General features: G+C 40.2%; 1 protein-coding gene across 5 annotated transcripts in view; it reads right to left on the bottom strand.

Moving 5' to 3' along the window:
• Positions 1-15,462, bottom strand: part of NMT2 (N-myristoyltransferase 2) — a 35,471-nt gene that overhangs the window by 2,894 nt on the left and 17,115 nt on the right. For all 5 annotated transcript variants that reach the window (XM_082479704.1, XM_082479705.1, XM_082479706.1 and 2 more), the window contains 7 exons: positions 12,583-12,701; positions 12,392-12,483; positions 12,169-12,285; positions 11,314-11,484; positions 10,044-10,152; positions 5,619-5,789; positions 2,793-2,960 (listed from right to left, as the gene is read on the bottom strand). In XM_082479704.1, coding sequence (XP_082335830.1) covers positions 2,793-2,960; positions 5,619-5,789; positions 10,044-10,152; positions 11,314-11,484; positions 12,169-12,285; positions 12,392-12,483; positions 12,583-12,701 — 947 coding nt within the window. The remainder of the gene's footprint in view (positions 1-2,792; positions 2,961-5,618; positions 5,790-10,043; positions 10,153-11,313; positions 11,485-12,168; positions 12,286-12,391; positions 12,484-12,582; positions 12,702-15,462) is intronic.

Genomic DNA, 15,462 nt, shown 5'->3' with positions numbered 1-15,462 from the left:
CCAGGAAGGGAAGTGGGGGAAAACAGAGAGACACTGTAGGTACAAACACACTAATGAAGCTCTGCAATTAAGCACTCAAATTTCAAATAAATGATAAAGTCTACAGATGTAGTTTTCATTCAGTATCCAAACATCAGCAGATTAGGTTCAGGTTAGTATCTTCTGAGAGGTACAAAAAGGCTCCTGTTCAAAGATAACTTGCTCCACAGCTCTGCCAGACCATTAGAGCAGACTCGGAAGTGAACTTCTTCCCTGTTTATAAGCTCTCTCTCCTGTTCTAGATCTAGAAACTTAGTGTCAGCTTAAACAATAAAATAGGCAGGGTTTGGGGGAGATTATTGTGCTGCAAAATCCCACTGTCTCCATGCAGAATACATGCAACCTAAGTACATAACTCCAAATTTTGGCTTTTGCTTTGGAGGTCAGGCATTTTGTTCTATAACTGCCAAGATTTTACTAGACTTAGTTCTAAGCTAATTCTATATAGTGTAATATGAAGATAAAAATCAACATTAAACTGACATACAAACCCTGAAAGCACTTTGCTGAGTTGAATTTGTACCTCCAAAATGCATTGTTTGGGAGTTAAAGTACAGAAAGGATTGTGGTAGGTCACCCCCAGCCAAGAGCCAAACACCCACCCAGCCTTTTGCTCACTCCTCTCCCATGGGATGGGGAGAAAATAGAAGGGAAGGCAAGACGCCTTGTGAATCGAAATAATGACAGTTTAATAAAGAAGGGAAGAGCTGCACGCATAAGCAAAGCTAAATGAGGAATTCATTTACTACTTCCCATTGGCAGGCAGATGTCAAGCCACTTCCTGGAAAGCAAGGTCTCAGCATGCTTGGAAAGATAAATGCCATAACCAGGAGCATTCCCCTTTCCCCCTCCTTTACTTCAGTCTTTACTGTGAAGCACGACATCATTGAGGCTGAGCAAGCACTGTCCAGCAATAGCCAAAACACTGGTGTATTATCAGCCCTGTTCTAGTCACAAAGCACAGCACCGTGTGGGCTGCTAGGAAGAAAGTTAACTCCATCCCAGCCAGACCCAGTATGTTTGTAAACAAAAAGTTGTGAATAGGAGTGCATTTATCATTTCTCTTCTCTTGACTCACCTCTCCTCATCTAAGTCCAAGTGCCAGATCCACAAATGTAATTAGGCATCTAATGATGCAGACAGGCCCAGCAGGTACTTTGGAAATCTACAGGCATCTAAATCCCAGTATTCTAACTATATGATGATCCATTTAAAATAAAAGAATCGCATGTCAGATTCAGAGAGAAATGTAGAAAGGGGAAGGTGCAAAGTCTTGTGGTTTGACCATGTAACTGCTTCATTACCTCTTCCATCCGTGGCCTAGTGACTGGCCAGCCACTCAGCTCCCTACACTACACTTCAAATGGAGACCGATGTTTATTCCTTGTTCCACTCTAACTTTAAGAATATGTAGTACCAGTCTTTTTAGCCACTTCTGAAAATTATACTAGGCACCTTCCTGTATCTTCATATATCTTAATACCTGTCTCTGAACTTCCTTTGGTATTATTCTGGTGCATGAATAATGCAGTTCTATATTCCCTGTGACTATCCAGGAGTTTTACTTGCTAAATAGTTCTTCAACTCAATACTGCTTACAGCTCAACAAGCCTCAGCAAGCAGTTCAGGTCACAAATATGAGCTCAGCTGCAGTGCTGCACGAACGTGGCTGAGGCAGACAAACTGAAGACTATGTGGCTGCTTTCATGCAGCCTGAGTCTGAACAGATACAGCCTTTGCAGACCGTCACTGGCTTCATACAGGATCAACACAGAAATCCCTGTGCAACATGCAGTGCAGACGGCGAGAGCACAGCTAGCATTTGCTTGCACTGAGCACTCATCCAAGTAGGGGTAATACCACAAGCAGTATGGCAGCAACAATTCAGCTGGGAGGGGCAAGCTTCCAGCATGAGGAGCAGAAAACATGCCTGTGCTCTGCAGTGTGTTGGGAATGGTGAATAGAATGGATACCATGGGCTGGATGACCCTGAAGAGCTAAACAGGTCTCTGAGGATTCATTCAGAGTGCTGGGATGCACATCACCTGCACAGCTGCACACCATAGACTACATTGCCATTGGTGTTTGCACTGCACTCACATGAAACCCTGATGATTAAGGGCTGAGTGTTAAGTTTTTCAGACAGCACTAAACTTTTACAATTCTTGTGTTTAAAAACTTCATTTATAGTCTCTTCCCTTCCATTCAACTAAACCATCTATCAGTGTAATTCCATGCATGAAGGTATGTTCAAAAGCTACAACAGAACATCATCTACAGAGCTTTACAGGCAGCAATTAGTAACAAGATGAAATCATATAGCTTGCACAAATAAACTTTTACATTTTGTACTAATAACAGATGGTTTAAACAAACAAACAAAATGTATTTAATAGAACTTATTAATTCATCCCCAGTGGAAACTATTTTAGTGATACTTTCCATTCTTCTAGTACTTATATGGTCATCAGAGTGCTCTTGGATGTTTACACAGTTCAAGCTATTGCAAACACTCAATCTTCATGAGCTTGTCATTTCCTAGCATCACTCAAAGTAAAAAGGAAAAACAAGCATAGAGTTTTATATCTTAATATATATACTGTATGTCTCATCAACTGCACTCTGTGCTGGAGACAGTAAAAGAAAATGGAATGCAATGGAAGGGATAAATTGCTGCCAGTTCTCACCTCATCACCACTCCTAAGAATCCTTTTTTGAAAGAAACAGAAAAAAAACAACCCCACACAACTTACCAATTTAGCTATAATGAGTGCATCATTCATTAAGTCCAAGAGGGGGGTCTCTGTATGAATATTGTAAAAGGAATAGGCAGCTTTGAGGCTTTTATGAACAGGATGGTGCATCACTGTTGAAGGTAATGTGTAGAAACTCAGGAAGTCTGTTAAAATACCATTTGAGCCCTAAAAAAAACCAAAACAACAAAACAATTATTAGGAAATTCAGCTAACACAGCAGTCCTACAGAGAGCAAGTAATAAATGCAGAACAGTTCTGCAGACCGTAAGTACTATAGTATAACAGGTACTCTTGGCTCAGATTTGAAGAAATCGAATTCTTGCCAAGGATACATCAAAGCGAGACCTGAACCTGAAGCAAGACTGACACCTGAAATGGTCACTTCAGAAAAGGCAACAACTCTTTAGGTTTTTCTAGTCTATTACACCAATAACGTTTTGACAACAAATCACCATTTCTGTTTGTTTCCCTAGCTTAGCCTGCCATAAACAAAGCTAACAAAGCACACTTCCAAAAAAAGTATAAACATTTTTTTCCAATTGAACTTATTTTGAAAAGAATATTTTTTAAATTTGATAAAGTTCATATTGAGGAATAATCTTCTCAACTTTCTAAAACCAGAAAAAAAACTGAGCTGGTATACAAAGCATATTAAATCAGCTCTAGGGATTATTAATCACGAAGCACAATCCATTTGCTAGACAACAGTGCTAAATCACATGGAAATTCTAAACAAGACCAGTAGGCATCAAAAAAGTACTTGTACAGAAATCTAAAGTATCCTACATAAACTTTCTCAATATTTCATGCACCTAATGAAGTTTAACTATCTTCAGGAGTGTAGATTAGTAGGAAATGGAAAATAATTGTTACATGGGTTATGACTAACATGCAGAACACAAACAACTACCCAGATTTTCACTCCTATTCTGATTGGGTTTCCTGATATCTCCAAGAAGATAAGGCAAAGGAGACACACAAAGGCTTGTTCTTGCTTGTTTGCTTTGTTTTTGAATGACTGGTGCCCACTATTTTGAGCTCAATGAAGGACCTCATGTGGATCCTCAAATTAATAGTACTTCTACAGTAAAAAGTAAGAGTTGAACCCATCACATGCAAAAATCTATTGTCTTAGAGCAGGTACAGATTCTGTAGGAGAGATAAACTAACAAAAAATAACAGAAAAGTTACTAAGTCACTCACTAAATTCAGTAAGGACGATGAAAATATTAATTCAGGAATTAATTCAGAGTATTTTAAGGTTTTAGCTCTGCACATTACAAAGACAACTTAAAAATCTGACACTAACTTCTCCAGGTCACACAGGTCTTAATTTTAAGCACTAACAAACCTATGTTTTGTATAGTGAAAAACTAATTCAAGAGACAGCGTAAAACCAAGCAAGTAAAGACTGTGCTGTTCAGTTAAAATGGCACTGTCAGTGGCACGCTCATGCTGATCCTGATGCTTCTGGACTCTTCTGTAGCCTTCAACTCACCAACAAAGCCAAAAACCAACCCGGGAGGAGTAGAAAGGGTGGGGAAAGACAGAGGGACAATAAATTAAATTAGACCATGGAAGAGTCCAATAAGCACTAGACCCACTGCAAAGAAAGTAGGAAGCTAAGCTTGAACAATGACAACTGGTGAGCAGGACCTCTCATCTCTAGCAGCACTAAGTTTCTAAATTCAGCTGAGACTCCTGCGCAAATTCAGGTTGCAGTGTGGGAACACTGAACTTCACAACTGGCAGCTTCTGTGAGGAGCTGCTAGATTTAAGAACATTAGTGCTGATCATTCGCAAATAAGCTTATCACTTTAAACAAAGTAATACACTATCTAAATATGACTTCTACAACTGATTTAGCATGGACTCAAAGGGAAGAATGTATCTTTCTCTGCTAGCTTTATCGCAGCTATTCCAACCATGCCCTGGAGTTTTCCAATCCAAATGCTCATCTATTCCTGCACTGCTTATTTTGCAAGAAGCGTTGTGACCAACAGGTTGGAGGGTGGAAATGGTCAGGTGGGGAAGGAACAGTAAGTGGTAGGAAGAGATGATGCTCTCCATCTTGTTAGTGGACAAAGATTATAATTTTCAAGATAATTGAACTCCTAGCTGACAGCAACTCATGACAACACCAAGGGATGTTAACTTTTACTTCTCGATTTTACACACACGCATGCATATCCATATATATATGTATACACAAACATATACAAATTCATGCATACACACACACATACACACTTTTTTACTAGAAAAAATAAGTTTTACTGAAGTAGACCATCAAAAAACATAATTCCCCCAGAAGCTGACCCTAAAATTGGTTTTAAAAATAAAGAATTTTGAACCGGTGTACGGCAGAAACTTAGACATCTGGGAGAATGAGGCTGAAGTCAAACCAAATCCTTATCTCAGTCATCGTATCATTTTTCCTCTTTTCTAGAAAAGGAAATTTGAAGACCACTGCTTGCTATCATGTCATAACTCTAAGGAAAAAAAATATGGAGGAATGCAGGTCAAAGGGTTGTTTTTAAAATATGTAAGGTTCTTTGCTGTAATATTTCCAAGATAGTGATATTTCAAGATTTCAGATTTCTTTAAAATATCCTGTTATAAGAGCAATGCAGTTTATCACAACCAAGCATTTTCTTATTAATGGAATGCAATACCACAAACAAAGCTTGGAATCATGATATCAGATTCCACCTACAGCACATATTTTTCATACTGTCCGCATTTCAAAAATGTGATGCTGATTTGAACTTTTGTAAGAAGCATTCACATAGACATTTATGAAGTAATTAGGGCATGTTTTACCTCTACTACATAAGTGTCAATAATATGATCCCGAGGCAGGAACCAGTGGGCTACCTCTTCTTCATCCATCACAGGAGCAAGATTAAACTGTTTCAAGTAAGTGTTGATTAATTCTTGTACTGCTTTCGTATCTTTTTGTTCCATTGGTCTCAAACCTGAAGTCTTTGTGGCCTTATTGTAACAAAAGAAAAATATATGTTAAGATGTTGAAAGGAAAACTGCATACACAGCAAAGGCTGAAAGTAGGTTGCAGAGTCACTCTGCTTGCTATAATACATTCATTATTAGCCTACTTTACCCAGCCACCTAATTCATTATGCTATTTTACAAACAGCTTTCAATCAGAATTCCCTCTCTGGTAATTACTGAGACAGTCTGGGGCACTTTAATCTTTATATTTCATTATTGAAACAACTTAATTTCTCAAGAGAAAGTGATACTATTGCCAACAGCCTAGACTTTACGCATTTTGTATTATTATATGGTTTTTAGGTCAGTCTTTATTGCTTATCTTCTTTGAAACTACCTAGGGCCTAGACACAGAAAACATAAAGCAACTCGCATATCAGAAGTTAATCTTAAGAAAAGAACACTTGCAACTCAAACTTAGGAAAATTACAGTCAAGCTATAAATCAAAGTCAGTTGATAAAAGTTTCATTAGAAATATTTAACAAAAAATTTCCACCTATTCTTAACACTTGCAAACTCAACTTTCTATACAGGCAGAACTGTTGTTCTGTTAACAAGAAAGCTCCTCATAACTTACAGCTGCCTGAAATTAAAAAGCTACAGTATTTTAACAAGTAAGGTTATTTATTTGACTTTAAACATCAGAAGAGGGAAAAATTGCTTTCCCGTACTATGCAATTAATGTTTAAACAAGCAAAGGTGATTAAAGTTTTCTCTCCAGCTTTTGTTAGCTTTTCTGAATATTTCCTTTTAAAAAAGCTAAGGCTTGTTCTCTTCGGAGCTCGTTTATCCTGCTTCATCTGTCTGAGCTACATACTTGGGCACGTATCACATTAATCATAGCAAAGTCAATTGAAAGAGCAGCCAGGTAGAGACTTGATTACTGGAAGCCTGAAATTAGCGTAGCTGATTATGCTTTGCCCAAAAGGAGTTATTCTGGGGGAGGTATTTATTCACATACTCTGGGAGTCAGCAGCCAGATGAAAAAAAAAAAAATAAAAAAAAAAAATCAAGGCACGTTTTGCCACAGCTCTGGTCTGTGTATTACATATTAGTCTTTCCTGAGCAGCCTGGGACTATGGTTTGCCTCTACAACAGCACATCATCTAGATTTTTAAATGCTCTTGAATTCATAGGGGTATTCACCCAACTCATGAACACGATGCTTCCTATGACTTATTTCATTTGTAACCTCCTTATGAACTACAATACAAAAGGTTAATTTTGGCTCCCTCCAAGCCTCTGTCCCTCTTTTAAACCCATACAGGGGAGCAGGATGGGAGTAAAAGCATCTGGGCTGGAACATCTTTATCCCCCAGCAACGCTCAGAATGGCCATCAGCAAATGATATATATTCTTGTGAGTATCCTGGCTCAGGATCTCGATCAGTCAGAAAAAGACATACAGAGATGAACATGCTCCTGTCCTTATTATAAAACATAGCCAAAAGTTACCTTTTTCAGAAAACTTCTTGCTCAAGAGATTAAACACTTAAAAAACCCCACCCCACTTTATTTTTAATATCTATAGGTACACGCACAAACACAGCCTTCAGTGAGGGTGGTATTTATTAATTACAATATTCATTATTTCTGAAAACCTTTTTAATTCAGACTGTTCAGGTGATTAAGAATGATTAATTCCTCTTAAAGGGAGATGAGCTCCCAGTGGCAATGATATTCCAAGGACTCTAAGAAAGCAGTTAGAATGCAAGAAACAGCGTTTGGTGCTGAGGGACAGGACGGTGTGGCCTGAATGAACTAATTGGTGTGACAGTACTGTTTAAGATAACAACCTGAAACTGAGGATAAAGATCTTCAACAGCACCTAAACCCTTTCTTAGGAAAAAACCCACAGCACAAGATCTAAAGATTTAATCTTTGTGCTAATGTTTTCTCTTTATTTTCCATGGGAGAAGCTCCCAACTCCAATCTATAAGTAAATAAACAGCTCAGGCATATGGACTCCTACATCACTTCGTTTTAAAAGTTGATTTTTCAAAGCACTTATTTTCTATTTGCACGTCTGTGCAGTATATCTTTGCCTTAGCTATATTTTATGAATGAGATATGAGGTATGCTTTGTTTTCCATAATTTATTTTTCTGTTGAAACCTCGGTTTTATGACAAAGGAAGATGATCAAGGTACAACTGCTGTTGTTTCTACTTATTTTCTGTAGTTACACTTTTTGTACTGTAAGTAAGATCTTTATTCTTTAAACTATTCTTTTCCTGTATTGTTTCCATGAGAAACAGTAGTAGAGTTGCCACCAAAACTCATAATGGTATGAGTTTCAACAAGGGCAAGTGCCAGGTTCTGCACCTGGGCCACAATAACCCCATGCAGCGCTACAGGCTTGGGGAGGTGTGGCTGGAAAGCTGCCTGGCAGAAAGAGACCTGGGGGTTCTAATTGACAAGCGGCTGAATATGAGCCGGCAGTGTGCCCAGGTGGCCAAGAAAGCCAATGGCATCCTGGCTTGTATTAGAAATAGCGTGGCCAGCAGAATTAGGGAGGTGATTGTGCCCCTGTACTCAGCACTGGTGAGGCCACACCTCGAGTATCGTGTCCAGTTTTGGGCACCTCAATACAAGAGAGATATTGAGGTGCTGGAGCGAGTGCAGAGGAGAGCAATGAAGCTGGTGAAGGGCCTAGCAAACAAATCCTATGAAGAGCAGTTGAAGGAGCTGGGCCTGTTTAGTTTGAGGAGGAGGAGGCTGAGAGGAGACCTCATCACTCTCTACAACTATTTGAAAGGACACTGTAGAGAGGTTGGTGCTGGTCTCTTCTCACAGGTAATTAATGACAGAACAAGAGGGAATGGCTTCAAGGTCCAACAGAGTAGATTTAGACTGAACATTAGGAAAGAATTTTTCACAGAAAGAGTGGTCGGGCATTGGAATAGACTACCCAGGGAGGTGGTTGAGTCACCATCCCTGGATGTGTTTAAGAGACGTTTAGATGTGGTGTTGGGGGATACGGTGTAGGGGAGAACTTTGTAGAGTAGGGTAGATGGTTGGACTCGATGATCCCAAGTGTCTCTTCCAACCTAGACAATTCTATGATTCTATGATTCTAAAACCCGTATTTGAAACTGTCTACTGCACTTTTTTAGCCTATAAAAAGTATCTTCAGGATTTGATGAAAGCTATACTTATCCCATCAAGATTAAAACCTAATTAATTTGGTTATTAATTCTTAAGATCTGAAAACTGCTGCCCTGCACGCAAGGGAGAACCTGCATGTGCAGGCATGGGTAGCATGCAGGGCAGCACAGGAAACGAATCTCTCTGACAGCAGCAGGAGTTCAGATCAAGCCATGGCACGTGCTTTATACCAAGGAGTGCTTAGTGTGTTCCTCAAATATATAAGTAGCAAGACAGCCTGCAGCATGAAGCTAAATAAAACGAACAGACATAATTCTCCAAAGTCAGATAAATCATTACAAAGTACTATGAGTAAGGAAAAAAGTATTTTTTTAACCAAAAAGGGAGGGTTTGTGTAAATAAAAAAGGTTTACTGATATGGTACAGGTAAAGGATATTCTGCAGTCCCTCCAAATAGAAAGGTAGCTTTTACAAGCAAAGAAACTGTTTCCAAACATAAATCTTAGACTAACTTCTATAGGCTATTAATTACAGCAATGAGATTTTTTAATAGTACATCTCAGACAGCAGTAGACTTGCCCTGTCATGGAAATGCATCCTAAGGCTTTTTGCCAGCCTAACTATTAGCTGCAAACATGAGAAAAAAATATTTGTAACTAACCTAGCTATTCAACAGCATTCTCTGACAGAACAGAAAAAGCTGTGAATTAGAGTGGAATCAACAATCCCGCTGTGCTCAGCCAGCTTTCTGATGGACTTCTCTGAGAATTTTAAGACATGAACTGTTAGCTTTCTGTTCCAGTAATCTTTTATGAGATTAATCATAATGAGAATAGTCTTACGCATCTTCAACTCAAACCCACATGTTTATGAGGTTTTTTGTTTGTTTGTTTTAAGGCTTTTAGGTAAAAATTTATATTTTCTCCATATAAAGATCTACATTTCCAGCAATAGTCTCTTCTGTTTAGTATTGCCCTTAAGGTCTTTTTCATCAACCAGAGATTTATTTTTTTCTAACATCCTGCATGCACTGCCTTTCCACACAAAAGCCTGTGCTGCCAGAGACAGATGGAAGGTTATTTTGGGCCTCACGATAACTGTGGGGATTCTCTAGAAGTCATACTGCTTACATCGGGAAGTCTGTAGAGCTTCATTGTCCTTTGTAGAGTCATGTTTCTACTCAAATGTGAAAATTTCACCTCCACCAGTTTTCTGGGATTCAATGATCGATGCCAATACCTGGAAACAGAATTAATAATGACAACTAATAATATTTTAAGTGTCAGTTTTACTTGCATCCATTTCCCTACTTTCTCACATTGCTCCTTCTCTCCAAATTTGTTTCTAAGCAAGCCTGTACAATGTCTGTAAGAAGCTCGAGGAACAAAAGATAGGGAAAAGCTATATCCAAGCAATAGCTTTTAAACAGGCCTGCTATCACTATATTTTGAATCTAAGCAAATGTGGTTTATTACAGAATGAATAATAACAGGGCTAAACATTTTAGTACTTGCCATAACCCTGACAACTGCAGCACACTTACATAGTAACATTTATTATCTTGTACAGACAGGACCCTCTGCTTGTGTCTAAGTAGTTTGTTGAAGGAGATCTCTTCCTTGGAAATCATTGTGCAACAGAACATCGCTGGTTACTCTAACACAGCATGGCTTTTTTTTTTTTTTTTTACATCCTTCCTTATAGAAACTTACAGGATCTTTGGTGTTGATAGGTACAAACATAATTTCAAATCAAGTACCCTGTCTTCCAGAAGGATAGACAGCTGAACTAATACTGCTGGAACTGAACTTTCGCCAGTAGAAATAAAATCCATTCCAAGCAAATGAAATTATACTTGATTACATACAGCTCTCCTCACGCGATAGGTTTTCCCATCCTTATCAAATGCTGATCAAGTCCTCCTTTCGCCAGGAAAGATGAAAGTATTTCAAAAAAAGCAAATCATACAATTCCCAGAAATGCTCTGCCATCTTTGGCAAGCAACCAGGTCAACAGGGAACTGTCCCAGCAAGGAAACAGGCCACTTGAGAAACACAGGTATACAATGTTGTCATTGCTAGCATGGCTTCCATCAGAAGGTCAACAGAAACATCTATTAGCCTACTTGAGGTATGATAAACAAACCCGAAATTAGATTTTAGTCTGAGAAGCTGTTTTATCCACAACACTGGGAGGGAAGGGGGGGAGAAGAAATAAAAAAAAAAAAAAAAAAGACAACCAAAAAAATCCACCCTGACAAACACTCAGGCCTTCAGGTTAGTCAAGGCCACAACATTTCTTTGAATTTCAGGCTTTTATTGTTTCTAGCTAATTACATAACATGTTGTTTAAAATGACTGCTATAGGAACCAATATTATTATGAACATCACCCAGGTTACCTGCAAGTGGCCACAGGTTTGGGGAGTACCACTCCAGCAGTGTAAACAGCCTGAAAAATTCCTTCCAGGTTTACTCTTCTGGTTATTTCCCGAATCAGTACAGGTGCTACCCGTTTAGATCTCAGTTTCTTATGGACACACAAAAAATTTATTTCTACCATTTTCTTCACACTAAAAGTACATTAAAGAGTGGAAAATTAGAAAGAGCTGCACATTGAATATTTTCATTTGCATAACACTAGTTTTCCATGTTGCAACAGGAGAATTTGAAGTAAAAATAAATTGGACTATGACAAAGTATATCTGCAACAAATACTAATCTATGATATTGTGACTGTGGCAAATGGCAAATTGTGCAATATGCAAGCTTTGTCTAAAGTGTTTGCAACACTCCTTTTTCAGAGCTTCATCGAGACTTAACCAATTGCCTTACTTTAAGATGCAGAATGATATCCAAGCACATGCTACATGGTATCATAATACTTTAGGATTGCCAGTATATGAAGACTTGGCCAAGGAAGTCCAGCTGACTATCCTTTAAATACTTTCCAGTAGATTCAGAAAATTCTATGTCATTGTCTGTATTATCCATCAATAAGAAAATTCCTTAAATACGTATTACTGGTCTTCATCATAAGGAGCCCACAAGTTTGGTTGGGTTTTTTTTGGGGGGGTGGGTGGGCAGGGAAAGGAGTGAAAAAAAAGAAGTCTCTTCTACATACACAGGATTCTTATGGCTCTTTTTGGTCAGTAAGCCTCCTCTCTTTTTAAGTTGTCCATGGCAATGGATACCCAGTTTAAGATTTGTTTCATGGTGTATTCTTTTACAAATACAAAACTAATGGTGCATTTTACCTGTCATAAATACGAATATTTGCAGGGATGGCACTTATGAATCCTACCAGTTTTTTGTTTGAAGACACTCTAACCCCACAGTGCCACTGGGGTAACCAGCCTGGAGGACGTAGTGCCCTGGAATTGATGACAGAAATAATTACAAATTACTGCCTACGAAGATGTAGTAAAAACACACTTCTTTGCACTCCAGCCAGAGCAGAATGAGGAACTTGCTACTCACCACAGAAGAAATTCAGGTGAATAATCAAACCTAAACATATTATCATCATCTTCTACGTAATTCTCATTTAACAGTGTGTATAACTCCTTCAGCTGAAAGCACACACAAAAAATCCAAAGATTTATCCACACACATCAATCAGAATAAACTTCAATGATTTTTAGGTACATATAAAAATTGGTTTTACTTACAACTTCAGCATTGCTAAGATCCAATGTATCCCACATAAAACCCTGTGGCAAAGAATATGGCTCTAGGCGGACATTGTCCTTGTCTGGTTCAATTGCACCATGAGAAGTTACAACTTCATCTTTTGAGGGAGGAAGAGGAGAAAAAAGAAAAAAAAAAAAAAAAAACAGTTACATTGTTAGCTTTCCTGATAGTTCTTAAAACTGCATTTAACTCACATCATTTATTTTCTCATAATTGTGTGACAGGAACTTTTAAAAAGTGCTGAAAAAAATTAGTATTATTAGTTTATCCTACTCATTCTCACAGATTGCATTCAGACTAACAACTACTTCATCCGGATATCTATAGATATGCACAGAACTACTCTATCTTAACTGATACCAAATATTTCATAACACAGAACAGCAATTTATCAGCACATGCACAGCATTTAGCCAGCCACAAGATCAACAGTATCATCATGAGAAACATATTGTACTCACAGCTAACAAGCTATGGCTCGGATCCTATTTACCACTGACTTGAACAGACCTGAACTCAACAGGATTACTCAGGAGGAGTGGCATGGCAAAGCCAGGGCATTTCATAGAATCATAGAATCATAGAATCAGTGAGGTTGGAAGGGACCTTTAAGATCATCAAGTCCAACCATTAACCTACCCTGATAAAAACACCACCACTCCTAAACCATGTCCCTAAGCACCTCATCTACCCTTTTCTTAAACACCTCCAGGGATGGTGAATCCACCACCTCTCTGGGCAGCTTATTCCAATGTTTAATAACCCTTTCAGTGAAAAAATGCTTCCTAACATCTAATCTAAACCTGCCCTGACATAACTTGAACCCATTTCCTCTTGTCCTATCACTTGTCGCCAGGGAGAAGAGGTCAGCTCCCATCTCTCTAAAACCTCCTTTCAGGTAGTTGTAGAGGGTGATAAGGTCTCCCCTCAGCCTCCTCTTCTCCAGGCTAAACAACCCCAGATCCCTCAGTCGTTCCTCATAAGGTTTGTCCTCCAGACCCTTCACCAGCTTTGTAGCCCTTCTCTGGACACGCTCCAACACCTCAATGTCCTTCTTGTAGTGAGGGGCCCAAAACTGAACACAGTACTCGAGGTGAGGCCTCACCAGTGCCGAGTACAGGGGGATGATTACTTCCCTAGTCCGGCTCACCACACTATTCCTGATGCAGGCCAGGATGGTGTTGGCCTTCTTGGCTGCCTGGGCACACTGCTGGCTCATGCTCAGCCGGTTGTCCACCAACACCCCCAGGTCCTTTTCTGCCAGGCAGCTTTCGAGCCACTCCGCCCCCAGTCTGTAGCGCTGCATGGGGTTGTTGTGACCCAAGTGCAGGACCCGACACTTGGCCTTGTTGAACCTCATACCATTGGCCTCAGCCCATCTGTCCAGCCTGTCCAGATCCCTCTGCAGAGCCAATCTACCCTCAAGCAGATCAACACGCCCCCCCAGTTTAGTGTCGTCTGCGAACTTACTGAGGGAGCACTCGATCCCCTCATCCAGATCGTTGATAAAGATATTAAAGAGAACGGGCCCCAGCACCGATCCCTGGGGGACACCACTCGTCACTGGACACCAACTGGATTTAACTCCATTTACCACCACTAAGGAGGTAACTAATTTAAGGGATTCTGGCGAAATGTGAAACTTGTCCCCAAAAACCTACAAGCACGCTTTATTCTCCCTTACTTTACAACTCCAGTCCCTCAGTATATAGCAATAAACAGAACCTGTTGCTCTTCTATGGAACAGCACCTGCCAAATCATAGAATCATTTAGGCTGAAAAAGACATTTAAGATCATCAAGTCCAACCGTTAACCTAGGCACTGCCAAGTCCACTGCTAAACCATGTCCTTAAGTGCCACTTCTACAGGGATGGTGACTCAACCACTTCCTTGGGCAGCCTGTTCCAATGTTTGATAATCCTTTTGGTGAAGAAATTGTTCCTTATATCCAATCTAAACCTCCCCTGGCACAACTTGAGGCCATTTCCTCTCGTCTTATTACTTGTTACTTGGGAGAAGAGACTGACCCCCACCTCGCTACAACCTCCTTTCAGGTAGTTGCAGAGAGCAGTAACATCTCCCCTCAGCCTCCTTTTCTCCAGGCTAAACAACCCCCGTTCCCTCAACCTCTCCTCATAGGACTGTTCACCAGCTTTGTTGCTCTTTGGACATACTCCAGCACCTCAATGTCCTTCTTGTAGTGAGGGGCCCAAAACTGAACACAGTATTTGAGGTTTAGTCTCACCAGTGCCGAGTATAGGGGGACAGTCACTTCCCTAGCCCTGCTGGCCACACTATTTCTGATACACACCAGGATGCTGCTGGCTGCCTTGGCCACCTGGGCACACTGCTGGCTCACATTCAGCCAGCTGCTGACCAACACCGCCAGGTCCTTTTCCACCAGGCAGCTTTCCAGCCACTCTTCACCAAGCCTGTAGGGCTGCATGGGGTGGTTGTGACCCAAGTGCAGGACCCAGCACTTCACCTTGTTGAACCTAATACCATTGGCCTCGGCCCATTGATCCAGCCCATCCAGATCCCTCTGTAGAGTCTTCCTACCCTCAGGCAGATCAACACTCCTGCCCAATTTGGGGTTGTCTGCAAATTTACTGAGGGTTCACTCAATCCCCTTGTCCAGGTTATTGATGAAGGTATTAAACAGAACTGGCCCCAGTACTGAGCCCTGGGGAACACCGCTTGTGACCAGCTGCCACCTGGATTTAACTCCATTCACCACCACTGTTTGGGCCCAGCCATCCAGACAGTTTTTTACCCAGCAAAGGGTACACCCATCCAAGCCATGAACCTGTTTCTCCAGGAGAATGCTGTGGGAACAGCGTCAAAAGCTTTAGTAGAA

This window comes from Vanellus vanellus (genome assembly GCF_965231255.1).
Source record: "Vanellus vanellus genome assembly, chromosome: 2".
NCBI classification, from domain to species: domain Eukaryota; kingdom Metazoa; phylum Chordata; class Aves; order Charadriiformes; family Charadriidae; genus Vanellus; species Vanellus vanellus.
The sequence above is the reverse complement of the archived record's forward strand: the minus strand, read 5'-3'. Positions and strand labels throughout refer to the sequence as shown.